Source organism: Lichenostomus cassidix, chromosome 8 (assembly GCF_008360975.1).
Source record: "Lichenostomus cassidix isolate B80296 chromosome 8, HeHo_3.0, whole genome shotgun sequence".
NCBI classification, from domain to species: domain Eukaryota; kingdom Metazoa; phylum Chordata; class Aves; order Passeriformes; family Meliphagidae; genus Lichenostomus; species Lichenostomus cassidix.
Window position 1 is genome coordinate 13,533,542 of NC_139489.1, and position 20,519 is coordinate 13,554,060.

Sequence of the window (20,519 nt, forward strand, 5' to 3'; positions counted from 1 at the left end):
CTCCGCGGCGGCCGGAGACACAGAGACCCAGAGCGGGGCCAGGGCAGCTCCGCCGCCGCTGCCGCCGCCGCGCCCGCGGGCCGCGCCGCCCCGCCAGCCGAGCCCGGCCCGGCCCCCGCCCGGCATCCCTCCCGCCCCCCGCGCCGGCCCGGCCATGGGGAACGCAGCCACCGCCAAGAAGGGCAACGAGATCGAGAGCGGTGAGTGAGGGGGACGCGCCGCCGCCTCCGCCCGGCTCCGCTCCCGGAGGAGGGCCCGGGGCCGGGCCTGGCGCGCCCGCCCCGCGCCGCCGCCGCCGCCGCAGGCCCCGCGGCCTCGGGCCGAGCCCCCCGGCCCTACAGGCCCGGCCGCGGCCTGCGCGGCGCCGCGGGGAGCTCGCCCGACCCCGGCCCCGCCGCGGGGCTCGGCGGGCTCTCGAGAAACCAGCGGGACAAACCCGCCGCGGCCGCCGGGCCGAGGCCGCCGCCGGGCCGCGCGTGCGGCTGTCCCGCAGCAGGTGTCCGTCCCCGGCGGAGGAGGAGCCGCCGGCGGGGCCGCGGTGTCGGCGGGCAGGTGTCGGCGCCTCCGCCAGCCTCCATCCTCGCCCCGGCCCGCTCGCTTTCCCCACCCCCGAACACACCCTGCCGGCGGGGGAGGCCGCCCGCCCGCCGCGCTCCGTCTGCGGCGGGAGGGTTTTCATCCCGCTGCGGGGAATGTAGGTCAGAAACTCGTGTGCTCGCCCGGATCGTGCAGCCCCGGTGACCCCGCGGCCCTGCCCGCGCCCCGCGGCGCAGCCCCAGCCCCGCGGCGTGTTTACATCGCTCGGGAGCGCGCCGGGAGAGCCCTCGGTACGGCGTTGCTCTCCTGAGCCCTGGGTAAAATGGAAGACAAAAGCATTGATCTGAACTCGTCATGGCAGGGAGCTTTCTGCTGGTGTTTCTGTTCATTTGTTTGCTTTGTTTTTGTTGTGTTGTTGGGTTTTTTTTCCCTCTAAGTATTTCAGCGTAACTTTAAATAATATAAAGCCGATTCAGTTGTTGGGAAAAAAAAACACTGGACTTTTTTTTGTAAGTTGACTTCCTTACTTTGCTTCTAGTGAAAAACTTTGGGTATGTTTGTCATGGATAAGGGTAAAGACAAGACGTAGGGAGCAGGCAGTTGTGCAAGCTCAGTGTTGTGACAACAATACCCTTTGTTACTGGAAAGTCCTAGGGCATTAAAATGGAAAAGAACTTTGAATGTCGAAGTTAGGGTGTTATGTGGGGGTTTTTTTTGGTTTTGTTTTTTTTTTTCTTTAGTTTGTTTACTTATTGTGTATTTACTGTTGAGGTCTGGGGTAGAACTGGGAAACCCGATTTGCATAGGCCAGTCCTGCCCACACTGCATTCCTCGGGCTTCCCAGGGATCTGCAAGGGGTGCTTCCAGCTGTGGCACCAGGGGCTCTGCTTGACCTGCCCAGTCCTAATGCTTGGTTTCACCTTTCAATTCTTGTGTCTGAGCTCACTCTTATTACAGACTTCACAATCCAAATATGTTATGAGTATTTGACCATTATTGTTTGGTGGTTTTATTTTCTTGTTGAGTGCATTAATTTTGATAGGAAGTATTTTAGCCTAACTGTGAAGATCTGTGTGGAGAGAGGGAGAATGGATTGTTTGAAGTACTTCAGATGACAAAACACTGCATTTTGTATTTAATGGTAACTGTACTGCTATTAGTTTGTGCAGTTAAATAACACTACAACACAAAGTGTTCACTTCCATTTTAATGAATTCTGGTATTACAAAATAGACTCATTTTTTAAGTTGCAGAAAGAGTTTCTTTCAGAACCTCTCTCTCCCTTTGTTAGAGTTTAAAAATGAAATGCTGCTAGAGCCATCAAGCTCAGATGTTTAATTACTCAGTATATTTTGCAGCAAAAAGCTCTGTAATGATACAACTCCTGTAACTCAGAGAAAAAATTGGTCATCATTAACATACTGCTGGGAATGAACAGGATTCACTTACTATGGAAGATCAATTATATGTGAATACTGTACAACTAATAAATTATTAGAAACAATGTTTGGTTTACTGTCAGGGAATGTTGATTGTAATCTATTCATATGATACATGGCAACTAAAAACTAAAGAAATATAAAATTCGATGGCGCTTTAATATTTCTGAATTATTTATTTGCATTGTTGAACCAGTTTTCTAGTTTTGCATGTTAAGTGTCCTCAGTAGCATGTATTCCAGACTACAGGACACTGAAAATGAAGCTGTTTGAAGGGGTAACAGAAAAATATGCAGGTTTGAATTCTAAAGGTGATGTTATGCCCTTGATCCATGCATGGAGCTTATGGTATTGTGTGGATCAAGGACATGCTAAGGTCCCTGAAAGAACAATGAAGGGTAACACAGCTTCCCCTGATAACTATACTTGATAGTTCATGAAGTGTAATTTGAGACCTCTTTCACTGTCTATGGTCAGCACAGTAAATGCTGTTCACCTAACTACGGCACTTGTGTTCTTCTTGTTTGTTGTAGCTTTCCATGTCTATTCAGACATCTTTAGTACTTGTTACTTCACTTAGGCTATGAAGTGGAATAAAACCACGTGTGTGTGAACACCAGTAGTAGATGGGAACAAATGTTTTGGAGTATTTCTGGACTGAAGTTGGAGGTGAATGAAATCTCAATGCTGGTGGTTTCTTAAGCTTGGTCACCAAAAGAGTGAATTGGGCTTTTGTAGCAGGGAGGGCAAGATACATTGTGTTCAAACAGAAGATGGAAAGCTTCATGTAGTCTGTTAGGGTTTTATTTCTATGGCCTTCTGTTCCAGGTTCTCCTAATATGCATTGAATTTTGATTTGGAGGACAAAAATTAAAAGTTGTCCTTTAGTAATGAGAAGCTGAAGCATTCTGTACCCATTTTAAACTTCATCTGTTTAAATGCCTTCATGGTTTTCCACAGGGCACAGCCACCTACAAGTTCTAAGAGCCTTTTAGAATAGTAATATAAGTATTTTTCATTTGAAATCTTGAGAGACACAATTATCAGTTGCCATAAAAGTTACTGTGTTTGATTCCACATCCTAGTATTACTTTAATAATACTCATCATTATTTGTTGGGTTTTTTTCAGCTGCTCAATTTACAGTAGTTGAGAATTTTGCAACCTAGAAGTTAAAAATGTCAACATGTAGTAAATTAAATTTTTTTCAAAAGGCCACAGGGAGTCTTCCTTAACTTGTTGCAATTAATGTAGAAAATGTTACCTTTATTATTCATTATCTTGGAATAATTTGTTAAAGCATGAAACATAACTACAGCATGTCTGAGGTTTAAAAAAGGTCACATAACTTTTTAATTCTGTATATTAATTTCTTACTTTCAAATCATCACTGATTCTCCATGAAACAGGAATTTTTAACTTTACTGGGACTACTTTCTAAACTAGCATGAATGTCAGCCCTGCAAAACTGGATAGTTTGTAGGAAGTTTTGTGTGTGTTTTACTTCAGATAAGACAATAATACAGATTTTTCAAGTAATTATGATGTATGGCTCTGAATTATTTGCCCTGTTAGATATGCAAAGGAATGTTGTACATGACGGCAAGAAATTTTGCTACAAATTAATAGTAATCCCACTAGGTGTTCTGTTTGTGGTTTTTGTTGTGTTATTTTGTTTCACTCATTGTCCATTCCTCCCTCCTGCCCCACCATCCCCCTGCAGATTCAAGAATACTTAGTTGTAATATTGTCTGTTTCTTTGTAATCACCAAACTGGATTAGAGACCAGGTGATTAAAATACATTCTTTAGGGACTGGAAGATTTGTATACTTTCCTCTTCTTCCAATAGATCTTGAAAACGTTGTCTTGGCTTCTGAGTTTTATTTGCTGGCATTCAGACGGCCTTTGCTGCTTTTTCTGTGGCAGTGTGTGGTAGCAAATTGCTCTTAAAATGTATTTTAAGAGTAAACTATGCATGTTTTTCAAAGCATAATTCTGTATGTGTATCTTATTACCTGGTAGTCAGACCTCCGGCTTTATTAGTCTAGCATGATTCTACTAACTTTGACTTCTGTGGTCTTTAAATAGGCAAGTACAGCATGTGTGATGTGTATTCTGCATGTGAGTTTTATGTTCATTCACTCCTCCTTCTCCTCAAAGTGTTCCCTACAGTATCTTCATTATGACAGAGTTCCCATTATAGTCAATTCTTTGCTTTTTAACTCTTATAATTATTCTTTAAGTAGTGCTCCTTTGAAGTGTGCTTGACAGGAAGATGCAGCCTTCTACTTTTTCTTTTTCCAGCAGATTTTAACCTCCTCTGGGTACATTTCTTAAGAGCTAAGGGTTTTCTCCTTGTTTTTCATGTGCATTCAGTGCTGGGTCATATTGTGGTCTCTTTTGGTCTTCAATAAGAAAACACAAGAAGTTTATTTCATGTAAAGACTAGGTGAGGCAAGGCTTTATCACTGCTGAGCTTGATTAGATTGAAATTGGTGAAGTAGAGGTGAAAAGCTCTGTATCCATTGCTATCCCAAGGTAGCTGATTCCCTGTCACTTTTCCAGAGACTCGTCTGAGTGTTTTTGATCAGAGTGTAGTTTTATTCAACAGATAGTGTCTTTTTTCTTTTGCTCATTGTGTTTAGCTCTCCGGTTTTTGAAATTGGTGGCTTTTGGAGCCTTGTTCTTGGATTAAAACATCAGCTAAAATATGAATTGTATAAAAAGTAATTAACAATATATACTGCAGTGATGCTGGAAGAGTCTGCATGAATAACATCTCTAAACAACGTATGTAAAGCTTCTTTTCCACTATGTTGGGGTTGTATCATCTATTAATCAGGTAGGTTTCAGCAACAAGGAACTCCATCATCTGAAAATAAGAAATAGTTGTAATTACTTGCTGAACAAATATCTGAAAATTCCTCTGCTGTAATCACCAATGTAAAACTATGAGTACGCACCAAGTGAGGAGAGGCACCATCTGAAGATTCTGCTTTAATTAAAAACAAAATGCTTATTTACAGCTTGGTCTAGCAAAGAGAGAGGTTATCACTCATTAAAGATAGCCACATGGTAGCATAACAAAAGGTCAGAAGGACCTCCAAGTGATAAATTGGTTTGTATTTAGAGGTTGTGGTTAGGCCTTTATTACAGGCTCAGACTATTTTAAAGACAGAGTATTTTAAATTACTTGGCATTCCCTTGTTGCTGGGTTTGTTTAGTGTTTGTTCACTTACCCATATATCCACATTTGTAGAACTGACACAATCAAAAGTAATAGCTTGAATAATGCTGGGATTTCTCATACTTTCTCAAGTCATTTTGTTCCTTAGCCTAATTAAGGCTATGCTGTGCTGCAAAAATGAAGCCTGTCATTGGTACAGGGAGCACAATGTGGGGATGCAGCAGTGCAGGTTACGGTATGGAGCAGAGGGTTCTGCTCCACTCCATGCCAGGCTGGCAAAGAGTGTTCTCCAGATAGTTAAAGTTCATCTGGAGCTGACACATCCCTCCTTTGGACAGAGCTCCTTTGGAAAGACTTTTGGATGGATGTCAGATTCTGTGTTTTGCCTGTATCCTTACTGGACATCATAAAGGAATTGTTTGTCCAGAAGCTTTTTTTTTTTTTCTAGACTGCAGCAGTTGGTTAAATAAAGAATATTGTTTCTGGTATATAGCAGGTGAGTTCCAGATCAGATCTGAGTAGACTGGTTTATTTGGGTTCTTTTTGAATCAGTGCTTCTAGCATTTAAGCTTGCAAAGTTTTCGGTGTTAGGAACCATGTGTGAGTGGGAATTTTCTTTATAAACTTGTGAAATTTAGGGCTAGAACTTGGTAAAAAGTCTACCCTGCAGTGCTGCTCGCAAGCTTTGTATTTGTTTCAGGGGCAAGGTGCTCTTCCATAAGCATTTCTTTCAGTTGCAGTTCTGCTTTTCTATCCCCTGCCACTTGTTTTCCTGCTTCTGTGCCCTCAAGTGTTCTGGAGCAACTGTTTGTGAGACAAGGTGAACTGAATTTGAGATTGATCTAGGTTAAAAATAACCGTACAGAAAAGGGAAAGCGGAAGGGACTTTAGTTAACCTGGATTTGGCTTCCTGATCCAGTTCACTGCAGCTACACGAGCCATTGTACCAGTGCAGCTGGGATATGGCACGGAGAAGAGAGTGGATAGCAGGTACTAAATAGGAGCTGCCTGACCTACTGCTGTTGCCAAAAGGAGAGCTGTGGTTTCAGGCTGTACTGCAAGTATTTTCCTACCATAAGCAGTTTCTACGCTGTGCCGTAGAAATGCTTCCTGGGAAATGGGAAAGAGAACAAAGTAGCACTGGAGCTCTGAGGAGGTAAGTGAATGTGTTGTCTTAGAGTTGCAAAACTGGAAGATAAAATCACTTTGTTTCCTTTTTTTTTTTTTTTTTCTTTCTTCCCCTGCAATGGTTAGGAAAGGATTACACACATTTTATTTCTTTGTGTTACCCTGATGTTCAGTGTTCGGGAGCTAGGACCCTATTTTGTTTGTACAACCACAACATAATTTGTTCTCTGAAACCGATGTGTTCTGTTTTGGAAAATAAGGTGAATACTGACAGACAGGAAATGAAAATGAGACTTTCAGTTTGTGTAGCAGGGGAATTGGGATATAGCAGTTTAGAGGGTGTGCTGTGCAGGGAGCTGAAGGAAGATACTGCCCTGCCTGTGATGCTGGGATCAGCAGCAGTAAACAAGAGTCTCTTCAGGGCTTGTTTGAGCCTCACTTTGGCATCTCCCTTGCTGTTTCTTCCGCATCTCAGCAGAATCACGTCCGCTAAGAGTAAGGTTTCACAAAACAGCTGAGCCCATCTGGTGACTTGCACTGGTGAAAAATCAGGTTTTACTCCTAGACCCTTCATGGGTCACAATTCAAGTGTTTCTCCAGTGTTAAGCTCTTTTACATAGGCAAAAAACAATGCAGGTTTTATCTCTTTGGGTTATCCATAATTATTTTTGCACACCAAATCAATTCACTGAGGTGTCAGATGGCAAGAGACAGATTCAAAGGAAGTGCTGAAAGCACCATTGGCAATGAAATGGTCAGGTGGCAAGAAAAAGGATTCTATTTTTTTAGTGTTGAGCTCTTTAAGACCTTACCACGCTAACTTCTTGGAAAAAGGATTACTCCAAACTAGCACTTTCCCATCTGCATTTGTTCTTTTAACCAATTACTTCAGGACTTCAAGTTTTTGGTGAGAGGTGTTAGCACCTAGCAGTTGGATGTCTAAAGCTATATGAAGATGGAGAAAAATAGAGCAAAACATTGCTTGTTTCTATCTACACTTACAGTATGGATCTTTAAGACAATATTTTACAGGAGGATTCATTTGTTTTTTTATTTTGCATTTAGCTGCTTCTATTTATTTTTTTTAATTGATATTCAAACTAAGAAATATAGCAAAGTTTTTACTTCCTTCTTTAGTATATTTTCTGCTTTTCACTGCCCAGAAGATTATTTATGTAGCAAGGGTTAGGCTAACTTGTTAACATTTTGCTATGCCATAAAGGTGTGGAAACACACCTTGGTGTTTGTTTTGTGTGGGTTTTTAAAGCCGTGATTTTTGTGACTTCAGAATAAACAACCAGTTTCTCTACGTTGGGATGTCATCTTTCTGTAGTTCTGAGCAAAAATTTTGAGGGTTTCAGAAATACTTTTCAGAAAAAGCAGGAGGCATATAAATACCCCTTGCATATAAGAGCTAAAGGGGTGTCCACATTCTGAGAAAGTAAAAATCTTTCTATGACATAGCTATTCTCTACCAGAGAAAGCCTGATGAGCATTTTGAGCCAAATTCTCTCCTTAGGAAGGACAGAGAGGTGCTGTTCTACTTACCCTGACCCTTTTCTCTAGAGAGATACAGTATTTCTATGGTAGACTAACATGAAAGTAACAAATTATCTTACCTGTGATATTAAAATAAGAGACATAGGAAATCCTCCTTTAAAATGCTGCTAGGTGAATGAATATCTAAACTGTTAGGAGATTAGTAAATGTAATTGATAGTTTGTATTGGTCTGCCTCTTGTTAACTTGTATCCTCTTGCTAAGATACTGTAATACTTAAACAGATGACATTAGGAACTTTTTGTTTCTTTTGTTTCATTCAGGTTAAGATGCTTTCAGGAAGTATGTACTCATTAGCATACTGCACTTGCTGCTAGCACTTGTCTGTAGACCCACAGACATCCACAGCTGCCATGTGGCTCAAGAAATTAAAACAAAGGAAAGTGCATTTTTGGCGTGAAGATGGAAACTTGAAAGATAGAAAAGACTGTTACTTTGCCTGTGCCCAGAATCACTTTGCTTTTCCCTCTCACAAAACGACATAATTAAGGGTGTATGTATTCTGTTACTTCAGCAGGTGCATTGTTGTAGTAATTAAGGTTAGTTTTGATTATTGTAACATTAGACAGTTTGAAATTCTTTGTCTTGTAGCAAGTAGCAGTAACAGTTTTATTGTGTATGTAAATTCTGATTGTTAAGCATTTGATAATCTTGCCTTGCATTGCACAGGGCAAAAATGGGATTTAGCTGCACCAAAGTCTATCATTAGGATGAAGTTTTTCATGCAAGTTACCTCTATTCAAGCATTTTATTAACTGCTCCATAGATTAATGTGGAGGATGGAGGTTTTGATCAGGGTTTCTCATTGAAAAACAGGGTAGGTGGTGAGAGAGGAAAAGCATTACATAGCTAAAATCATGCCAAGCCCATTTGAAAGATCATGGTATTCCCCTCTAACAGGTGTAACGATGAAAGGACATATGTTTTGATTGACTTGTTGAGCACTATTTTATATTGGGCAGCTTTGCAAAATTCAATGCCTCAGCTGTATGTTTGTTCCTTGTGAAAACTTGCATAGGGAGAAGCAGGGGGGTCTCATTGAAATCTAGGATTATGTGCACCTTGCAAATCCCAGCCCTGCTCCTCTGCTTTGGGAGCTATGGGTTAAGCGTTCTAAAGCAGCAGACTGCAGCAGTGCATCCCATGTTCAAGCTGGATTCTCTCCATTGGCTGAAAAATCGACATTGTTGTGGTATGTGTTTATGTGAACTGAACTTCAGAGAGAAATGAGGTGCTAGATCTTTTAGCTTAATTTAATGGCCTGTATGAATATCAAATTGCAAAACAAGCAAGTTTTGAAATTTGTTTAAGTGTACAGCAGCTTCATGGGATGTGGAATTGCCTGGGAGCTTGAGGGTGTGTAGTGCTTTGTAGTGGTTCTTAGGGTGTTTCCTGGTTCTTTTGCAAATTAGCTTTTTTTTTCCCTTTGAATTTATTGAGGATAAATTATCAGATGCCAAACTGACACTAAATAAAATTAGCCTCAGTTTTTCACACAAATTGCACTAATACCTAAGAAAGTTCAATTTCTATCTAAATTTGGTCTATTGTTATGACATGCTTTCTGCCAAAAAGATTGCTCCTATGATGCTACCTACATCATCATCCAACAGTTCATTTAATATTCAAATACAGAATTTATTTCATTTGCATATTAACTTTGATTTTTTTATCTTTAACTCCAAGGTAGGACATTCTTGAACTTTAAATGAATGTGTGGGGTTCTTCAATTTCAATTAACAAGTTTCATTGTTAAGCAACCCTTACTACCATGTGTTGGTGATGAACATCAAACACCTTGCATCTCAGGTGAACAGTCAGGAATAGGTTTGCAAGGATGGAATGACGTCCATGTGAGGAATTATTATGTAATTGCTATGTAAGTGACATCTCTTATCTAGAATAGCTAGAGGGCATGATCTGTAAAACTGTGTGTGGCATGGGGAGTGAGGGATGTCCTATGCTTGCTTTTTGTCTTGCTTTTTTTAAGTAGCTGCTTTGAGTCATTGTTTCTATTGGCTTTTTCCTTAGGAACAGATACCAATTTATTCCTAATAAAACATTAGAGCTCTCCTTGAGAATGAGAAACTACAGAAAATGAGGATAGAGAAAAAACATCTCAACAACTGGTAAAAAAAGGAATGTGGATTGAGAAATGTAAAAACAGCGAGCTCTAAGCAGAGTATGGTTTGGGTCTTGTCCATATACTCCCATCCCAAAAAAGGGAGCTGATGAATGCTGGCCAGAGATGCTCTGCCTGAGGAGGTCAAAGGAAATACCACAGGTGTCAGGGACATCCTGGAAAGCTTCTTCCACCTGGTTGCAACTTGGTCAGAGCAGTGGAGTCCCTGATGAAGAGATTCTGCATCATGTAGAGCCTTAGAGGAGAAATGTAACTTTAAAGGTGAGCCAAGAGCATCTTCATAAAAAGTTTCGGAGAAGCTGAAGTACAGGTTACCATTAGTCCCACTTGGGCTGTGGCACACATGTTCCAACTTCTCCCAGAGGGAACTAACTTTCAGGGCCCCAGGAAGAGCATTATGGATGTGCTCAAATCTTTAATGTATTTTTCCTGTCTGGGCTCTGGATTTAGCCCAAAGTACAAGCTGATCCTCCTGGCATTGTGCCTCTTCTGATGGTAGGAGATCCCATCCCCTGCTGTCTACGCAGGGCAAATGGTGAGAAAGTGAAGTATGAGGGCATAATGGAATTTTCCAAGAGGAGGTGTGAAGATGAACAGGATGCCATGAGGCCTGCCAAAATACTGCATGGGGAAGATGTGTATCTCATGGGACAACAATCTTCTGCTGGTGCTCACTTGCTCCAGCCTTGTAGTTGAGCTCAGCTCTTGCTACAGAGGTAGCAGAGGGGACACCCCTGACTACCTTCATGCCAAATGCCCAAAGCTACATTCTGTGGTTTTGTTCTGCCACAGGTGCCAGGTATACTTAGCATATTGAAGAGTTTCAGCCAGTTCTTGTGAGTTTTTTTGGGGGTTGGGTTTGTTTTTTGTTTTGATAAGGGGTTTTTTTGTTTGGTTGGTTTTTGTTGTTGTTTTTTGTTTGATTTTTTTTGTTGTTGTTGTTTTATTTGGATTTTTTTGTTCAGATTTTTTTTGTTTGGTTTGGTTTTTGGGGGTTGGGGGTTTCTTATTTGTTTTTTGGGGGGGAGGGTTTTGTTTTTGTTACTTTGTTTTGTTTTGTTTCATTTTTGGGTTTTTGTTGGTTGGTTTTTTTTTAATGGATGGTGTCTCTTTAGATGCTTGCTGCATTTGGGAGCTAAAAGGGTATTATGAAGTTGTTCACTTCAGAGGAGATGGGATTTTTTGCTGCTGGTGGTTTTTGGGTTTTGTTTTGTGTTTTCTGTTTTTAAGCAGATGCTTAAAACTATGCCATTTATTAAAGAAACATTTGGTAAGTAATTGACAGCAGAAATACAGAACATAATTCAGCCAAATAACTGTTGTGGTTTTCAACCATAAGACAGTGTTGTATGGTGATTTGGTTGAATTTTCAAACCAGTTATAGCCCCCATTACTTGTTGCTGTTACTTAAGGGTGTTTTTTTTCAGGACCTCTTTTAGAAGTAATTTTATAGTTTCTCCTGGGCAAGTGTTTTCAGACTAGAACCTGATTTTTGCTGGTATGATATTTTTGAAAAAACCCAAAACATGATTGTACTGTCTGCAGCTTGAGGTTTGAGGCTATAATTATGAAACATTCTTCAACTTGCTGCTTATGGAGTACTTACATGACCAATTTTCTTTGGCAGTAAAGCTGATGTGAAAAATGCCTGCCCTTATCACCCCTGCTGCTCTGCTCATAGCTACAATTCACTGCTCCTCCTGTGCTGATACAGCTGTTCAAGGACAGCTCTGATGTCTCACGATGGTTAAGACCCTTGCTCCCACCTGGCTCTGCTCTGCTGTTTTAACCCTTTATTTCAAGGACCTGTCTTAAAACACCACCCCACCTTGTGTTGGGTTGCAAGTGGCTTTTGTCATTGAAGAAAACACACGTTTCACTGAAAGGAAGAAGAAAACGCTGCTATTGCATGGTGTTGATCTCTCATATATGTTAACAGGAGATGGTTTTTAAATTTTAAACTGGGGCCTTCCCTTGGTCCAGAGATGCTGCTGACTGACTTTGTAATGATGTGCATCACCATGCCATTTTCAAATACTATCAGCAAGAGTTGCTCCATTTTTTGCTTACAACTGAGACTAAAATAGTGTTTGTATCATTTTAGTTCTGTTAAATGTGATTACCCTCATGGTCGTCAGAGCACAGTTTATTTTGACAACGTTATCAAAGAGCTCACCAACCTTCCTCCTCATATTTTTAATTGCTCCTGAATGTACTCAAGTATTTGTTAGGACAAATAAAACTGGAAGATGACTAATACATACACACTCCTTTTAGATACAGCATGTGAGTAGGGAGTAACAGGAGGAAGAAGAGACATTCAGAACTGTGCAGCAGCACAATAAGGGATGTGAAAGAGTCCAATACCAAAGTTAGCCTAAATGGTATGGCAAGGCTAGAAGTGTAAGCACTGCAAATTTAGTATGATCATTGACAAGAAAAACAAAGGCATCTCTTGCATTTATCTTCTCTGCGGTTAAACTGAATTTTCCACTTAATGGTGAAAATACTGATTTTTCTGCAGGATGTGTTTTTCATATAGAGTTCATAGCCTTACTGTCCCTTCTTTCAAAAATAACTTGTGGTAGTTCTGCCTTTCTTTGTGTGAAAATAATTCCAAACAGAAAATAGTAGTTGGCTGGTTTTCCACAGTTCTATTCACAACACTATAATTTTCTCCACCAACTAAATTGACTCATTCATTTCCACTAATACATACAAACTTACTTGTTCTGCTGCCAGTCTTCTTGTTAAGAGGACTAGCCCAAGACACAGTGGCTGAGCAAACAGAGCAGTAGATGTTCAGTATGAAAAGCATGGAAGTGCAAACCTTTCACATGCAGCCCCTTCAGGCACAAGTTTTTCACAAAGAGAACTATCAGCCACTGGAATAATCTCCCCAGGGAAGTGGTGGACTCCCCAACAGTAGGGCACTTAAGGTTTGGCTGGACAGGGTGCTGGGCTGTCTTGTCTAGGGCATGCTTTTGTCAAGAAAGCTTGGATCAGATGATCCTTGAAGTCCCTTCCAACGTAGTGGTTTATGATTTTCTGAAATGTTGTGGAAAAGCTGAGTAGCAGAGCAAGTCTGTTGAGCTTGAGATTGTTTGATGCTTGTGCAGCACTAAAGAGGGGTTTGTAGAAAGTGGCTGCAAGCTGGGAAGGAGACAATAATTAGGTACATTTTTAAGAATTAAACCCAGAGTGAGAGTTTTGATACCTCTCAAATGGTGTGAACACAGTTGGATAGTCTCAAGAGGGCAGGGCAAGAGTTATATGAAAAACATTTTTGATTTCTTGTGGAATGTACATTTAATAATGAAAAGGAGACGTTTGGGGAAAATGTGTGCTTCAGTTGTGAAAGATGGAATATATTCAGTATGTAAGTCCCAATATTGGCAATTGTCTGAGTCCAAGTAATAGCAAAGACTGAAGAAGGAAGAAAATTAAGTAGTAGTATTATTAGTCTTACTAGTAAGTACTTACTCATAAGTATTTGCTAATGATACAGGCATCACCAATAGCATTATAACATGAGGAGTATTTTTCCTCTTCCAAAATACGGAAGTACATTAGTGTTAAGTGTTTAAAAAAAAAAAAAAGAAAGGTGACTTTTTTTTGTGTTACTCCTCTTTGGGGCCCTTGCTTCTTTGCTGATAAGAGCTCAATGGACCTTTATTGCCCTCCAAGGATATGATGAAACACTACATCTCCCTATTTGTGATTGCATCAAGAACTATTCAATCAGAGGTAGCACTAAATTTTTTCTGGTGTTTCATCACATGGCAGAGCATATTCTCTCATGAAAGATTAAACTGCAGATGCTGCAGACATCTGTTATTGTTTGGAGATTCTCGTTTCTTTGTGTAGTTGTAGGAGGGTTATCAGAATGACTTGCCTGCTGTGGCAGCATCAACTTTGCAGTATCCTCTGATGTGAGACAATATGTCACCACAGCAAAAGCAGTATTTCATTTGTATAGATGTCTGTACTTACTGGGGTGGTTTTGTGGTCCAAATGGATAATTTAGAAGTGAACTTACAGGACTGCAATGTGAAGTACTAAAATACTGTGCTTAGAATCAGACATCATTGCTGTTTAAAAAGTACTTCCAGATAATCGTTCTGTTCAAGTACTTCTTCACTGGTGATAGTATTTAAGAAGGGATGGCAAAATTAGAACAGTTTTGAAAGATGACCTACAAGCAGATATAAATCTGGTCCTTGAAGTTGTTACAATTTAAGAAGGCAAAAATGTAGTCCTAATGGTAGCCTAATATTTATAGCTGCCTTATACTGAAGTATGCATACTGTATGTATAGATGGAATTAATTTAACTGAAGGAAAAGCTCTGAACAAGGACAAGAAGAAATTTTCCTACTACCATCGCTTCATGTTTTTTCAGGTTGGACAAAGTGAGAAGGATAACAGTTTTAATACAACAAATAAATTATGCTCTAGGCAAGATCATTGTTTGTAAACATTTTATTGTATTTTGACAAGTATGATGTTGGTGAGAGATACACTGGAGTTGAAGTTAGACAAATGGGAAGAAGTGGTAGTTAATATATCAACAGTTGCATCTTAAAGCATTCATGTGTTCATAATTTAAAATTCTATAATATACATGAATATTCTGTGGAGCATGTGAGATACTACAGGAGAGCAGACATCAGCTTATCTTTCTACAGGTAAATGCGCAAGAGTGCAGATGATCACTTCTTGTTCTGTTCCCATCTTAGTCACCAATTTTGATAAAGCAGCCAAAATAAGAGGCCTGTTTCAAGGGCAGGTCTTTAAATATGTTGTTGGGGGCTTTTAAAGCAAATACATTTGATTCATTTATATAAAAGGAAATAAAGTGTATTTGAAATATTTATCCTCTTAGAGATTTTTTTTTTTTATTTTTTCATTTGAATCTTAGAATGTGTGGGTGATACTGCTATTCCAAACAACAGTAATTTTGACCTGAAGGTAATGATATGTATGTAAACTCCCTGTAAATAGGCCATAAGTCTTTTGCAGTCTAGTGGTGGTGGTGGTGTGGTAGTTATATTTTGAATTTGGGTGTCTGGTTAAGGGTAGAAAAATTCAGACATTTATGTTCAAAGACGGGTTTTTAAAATTATGTCATTAATAGGTAAAGGATCTGCTTATCTTCTGTTCTTCTGTTGGCACATGTTCATACTAGCATGGTGCAATTAATGTTTTTTCTTACCTCAGTGAATTTTTTAACCTATTAAGAGAAGCATTTCTAAGAAAACTTCCACTTTAAGAAACTGAAAATCTTTTAAAAGTGAAATCTGATACTCTGGTCCTCTGTTAGACAACAGAAGAATAGCATTTTCAAGCTATGTGTTGCAGTATTACTTGGTGGTTTATTAACGAATAGAATCTAGCTTATGAACAAATTTATGAGGTTCAAGACAGTTTGTCTGAATTCAATGTTTCTATTTTATTACATGTAACAACATAAAAGCTGTGAATATGTTCTTTACTGTATTTTCTTTATGTTCTTTCCACTGAGTGATTTTAATGACAAACACTATTAGGATTCTCACTAGAAGAAAACACTTTCTTGCCAACAAGTGTTAATACACCATGCATCTGTCTTCTGTTTTGCCTTTTGTCTTCTAAAGTCTGGTATAAAAAGTAACATGGGTTAGCAAGATTATAATTCTTACTGAACTTTACCCTTCAAATCCTGCACCTCTTCAGGCAATATTTAAAAAAGAGGACGTGTGCATCTTGTTGAAATAAGGTGGCATGGGGTGTTTTTTAACACCTTGTATTTCAAGAAGATACTTTTTACTCATATTGCAGGATAATAGTGTTACTTTAAATAGTAAACTGTGATGACTATTGCAGATATTAAAAACTGTGCATTTTAATATTTTTAACTGCTAGATATTAGTTAAAATTTACTTTGCTTAGAAGTAAAGGTTACATAATTTCAGTGTGGTTTCCAGTATCTTAACTTTGCTTGGTAAGAGTAGAATTATTCAAATACTTCTTATGCTGTCTGTTCTTATTATCACATTTGTGATACTGTGGGCTGGATAGACTTCTAGTGAAAATGAAGGATGGAAATGCAACTTCCCTGTTTTTCATAAATAAAACAAAAAGTCTATCAAAAGTCAAACCAGTCAAATTGATGTTTTCAAATTAAAAAAAAACAGGCAGCCCACTGGTGAAATATTTCTTGTGTGCCTGTATGTCATTTGGGAAAGATTAGTGTGTGTTGTTTTTAAGGGGAATCAAAGACACAGCAAGAAAGCCCCAGAGAGGCTTTGAGCAAACAATGGAAGATGGCCTGTGAAAAACACAGCAAGGTGTTTTTTGACTGACCATGGCTAAAGAAGCCCTATTATGGACTTCACATTCATTTCTTCATAGGGGTAGAATTTTGTACATTCTTTGTAAATACCCAGGATTGAATCAAGATAATCTACAGAGAGCAGCATTTCACCTGTTTCTGCTCAAGTGATGAGTGGATGATGGGAGCAGGTAACACGCTTGGTCAAGTAGGGAGCCATGTGCAGTTGTGTGAGAAGCATGGGTTTGGTTGTTTTGTTCTTGACTAGCAGAGCTGTAATGATATGTACTGTCCTAAAGGTTCTTTTGCTGTATCACCTAGTTCTTTGCCTTAATTTTATTGTTTGTTATTTCTATCAGCAGGTCAAGATGTGACTTTTCAGGTGATACGTGATTTTCCTTTCCTGGGCAGTTAAATATCAGTATATACTTTCTCTATAGACACCAATTCTCGGAGTTTGTGATCACACACCACCAGATATAAAGTGTGCCACTTCATTTGGTAAAACTGATACTCTCTTGCTGCTAAGAAAGTTTGAAATTCTGATGTAAATTTATAAGCTTTAAAAAAACTCTGGTGCAACTATTCAAGTTGTCAGACCTCTATTGTCCATAATAGTCATCTTAAAATGAATGTTTTATGGTTGTATAGCTCTAATAACAGTTGAAGGATTCCTTGCTCATGCAAATTAAAATCAGTCTCCTGAGGGGGAGAGGGAAAAGTTTTATTAAGGAATTGAACTTATTTCCTTCATTCCTATGTATACTTCTCATGATTCCTCTTGAACTTGTTTCAAATGTAATTAGCATACACACACAGCCCCCCTCTGTTTTTTCATTAAACATTTTTCCCAAGCTGTCTTTCTGTGTGGGTCTGTTTTGGACAGCTTAGTTTTGTTAAAATTAGTTTTATTATTTTGGACAGTTTAATCTCCATTATGGTTTTGTATAAATTGGAATTTATACAATAGTGCATACACACATTGCTTTGAACTATTTTCTGTTGAAGTTCTACATGAAAGGTATTTGGTACCAAAGGTTTAGCAATGCAGCAGGTAGAGAATAAAATAAAACCTTATTTTCCTCCCTGCTTGTTTTCTTCCTGTTCTAATAGCTTTTAATTCTTCTTCTCTGTGAAATAGGACCCAAATATCATTTCATCATTGTGGGGATAAAAAACCAGCAGTACCTACAGCTGAAAATCATATTGTTTAAGTAACTTGTCACAGAACAAGGATAGTATCTACTCTTCAATGATGGTATTCAGTAGCCTTTGGCAGCAGCTTGTCGTGATGCTGCTGAAGGCTACTTCATCCTGCTTCCAGAGTTCTGTAGATCTTTCCATCCTACACAGAGGAGCTCAACCGATACATTTCCTTCACTGCCTAATCCTGAATGAGGGCCAGGATAGTTCCACACGTTGTTCTGCAGGAAGTACCAGTCTGTGGAAAAACGAATACACGACTGTATCTGTTGTTACAAAGAACATGTAAACAAGGGCCATGCAGAGGTTATTGAAAGAATGCTAATTCTGACTTTTTTTTTTATGCTTATGAATTACAAAATGTGAAATACAGATAATGTCTTTAAAACATAGTTTGCTGTTTGAATTATGTAGACATGTACTTGTTGATACAATTTGATTTGTAAATGTCTTCCTATGAAAAGGCAGTAAATTTTACTACTCAGTTATTGTCTTTACTCATAAACATTCATAATTAGTATGACAGTATGATTATAGTGGGTTAGTTGACTTTATCCAGTGTCACTTGAATTCTTGGTTATTATTTTTAGAATGTACAATAAAGCTAAGAGGTAGTAATACAATAGCTTTTTCAGTGACAAAGTTTATAGCTTGTATATTTTTATGTTCAAGTTAGAGGAATTTATTTAAAATGCTGTGAAGATACCAATTTGTATAAATATTATGTCAAGTTTAAGAAAGACAGTTTGGGATTGTGGGATGGGAATAGGTGATAAGCCTTTGCTTTCTGGAACTCTTAGGGAGTTCTTTTTTCTAAACTCAGAAGTACTCCTAAAAACTTCATTAGAAGCCCACCCATCAGTGTTTTGTAAGACAAACGGAAATGTGTCATGCTCTGGTATCACAGTATGAAAATTGTTTGTAGATACTATTCAGCTCTTATCTGAGGTCAAACTGCAGTATTTGTTGACCTTCCTACTTAGGCTTGATGCACTGAAAATCTGGGTTGTTAAACTTGGGAGTCATATGATTGTCTAAATCCTTACTTCTCATTCGCAATGTTCCAGAAAAACAAGGCAGCGGCAGTGCAATCAGGCTTAGCAGTCCTATTGCTTTTAATAATTTCTGAATTTCTGTTAGGAAAAGTGTAGCTTTTGGGAAAATAATTACCTTTTTAAATTAGTTGGCCCTATTAAGCACCTTTCATCTGAGAACTGGCAAGCAACTGCAAAATGTATTAAACAGTTAACTCTTTAGAAGGCCTAGGTACACAGCAATACAGTGAAGTGACTTCTTATAATTACCATAGGCTTATAGTAATACTTCTAGTAACTTAAAATAATGTGTATCTTCATTTTTTGCCAGTCATATGTTTAAATTGGCAGTCTGTTACAGAAAGAAAACTATACCTTATTTTATGGCAATTAGTATATCAATTTACTTCACGTTCTCAAAGTGCTTATTAATTTTAGCTCAAAATAGATCAAATGTACCACATGTGACTGCTGTATCATAATACTACATATCTATTTTTAAACCTAAATGGACTCTGGGAAAGTACTTTGCAAACTTTTGGCTTCTATTGCAGAGCAGGTTTCCCATGTGTTCCTGGGTAAAGTGCCTCCTAATGGGGTCCTGGAGTATCCATTGGTCTTTCTTGCCATTTTTCAAGCTTTTATGTTTGTTAATTAAAAAACCCTGGCATAAAGTCAGGTGAATTGTGTTAATTCTTTTTTAAAATGAGCAAGCTGGGGAAACTTTATCTTCTTCATTTCAGTCCTGAAAATGTTCAGATATTGCAAAGGAAAATGAAATTTATGCTGGAAGTCATGAGGTCAGAATCATATTTTGTTTTGTAAATCTTTTCTCTGTGAACTTACATTCAGCACCAAAGAAATAATTATTGTTTCCTTGTGTGTAAGTTACAAGCTTTGCAAAACTTATTAATGCCTCTTACTAAAAATGTATCAACTATTGGAAAGCAAACAGTCTTTACCATTCTTATTCTGCAGTCATGGAGTCATGGTTCAAAAGTTACGTTTAAGTTAATATTTATTTTGTAATGGCCAACAGGGATCTCTTTATCCCCACTGCATGTGGTCCAAGTTAAATGTTAGGACTTTTCTATCAGGATCTCACCTCACCAAATTACCACAAGTCATGAAAATGGATAAAGTAAGAGTCACCAAGGCAATAAAGAATTTTAGTGATTTCTAGGTTGAGGGTAGCTGTAGAATACCACTGGTAAGTCTAAGGACAGCAGGTGAAATGTTACTAAATTGGTTGGTTCCATGGCTCTGTCGGAGCATGCAGTGGTGTTCTACGCTGATTGTAGTTGGGCTTTTGGGCATAAATGTGTGTAATTGCTGCTTGTAGTAATTCAGTCTGAGAGGTACGAAGCAAAAAATACCAATGACAAGCAGCACCACAGATACTGGTATTTAACAAAACATCATAAAGGAATATGAATTATTTTTGCAGTCTGAGCTGCATCACAATTTGGGATCCAAGGGAGTATCCTTAGGTGGCAACATTCACAAATGCAATCCACAATAGAATTGAGATGTTTTCATTGCTTAGCCTGTGAGCCAAGGGGCAGAAGTGCTCTGTAGGTTTTTTGAAGTTGCTTTTCATGCTGCAGTCTTGGCTCTGGCTGAAGAGATATCACCCCAAGGTCAGATTTTGGGGGTTTTTATTTCATATGAAGACATCAACATATTAGTGATGCTGCAGCCACTAAGTTTTACAGCTTAAATGTCTTAATCGGTATCTGTAGCAACATCAGATAAAAATGAAGGATAGCAAAACAAGATCTAGCAAACATTCGTGTTTGAGGAGTTCATTTTCTCAGCATGCCCAAAGTGTATTTGTAGTTTTGTATTCATATCCTATAGCTATAGTCAAGTCATAAGTTGCCAAAATACTGAAGAATATTAAAGAAATGGGTGTTACATCTTTCTTTTATGTCTAGTTGGCAGTCAGTAACTAAATTAAGCTTTCCTTTCAGTTTG

At 38.9% G+C, this 20,519-nt stretch overlaps 1 protein-coding gene across 1 annotated transcript in view; it reads left to right on the forward strand.

The window, feature by feature from the left end:
* Positions 1–30: 30 nt before the first annotated feature.
* The window catches only part of PRKACB (protein kinase cAMP-activated catalytic subunit beta), a 65,560-nt gene continuing 45,071 nt past the window's right edge, over positions 31–20,519 (forward strand). The window contains exon 1 of the mRNA XM_085067938.1: positions 31–200. Within this exon, the coding sequence (XP_084924064.1) occupies positions 155–200 (46 nt within the window). The 5' untranslated portion in view covers positions 31–154. The remainder of the gene's footprint in view (positions 201–20,519) is intronic.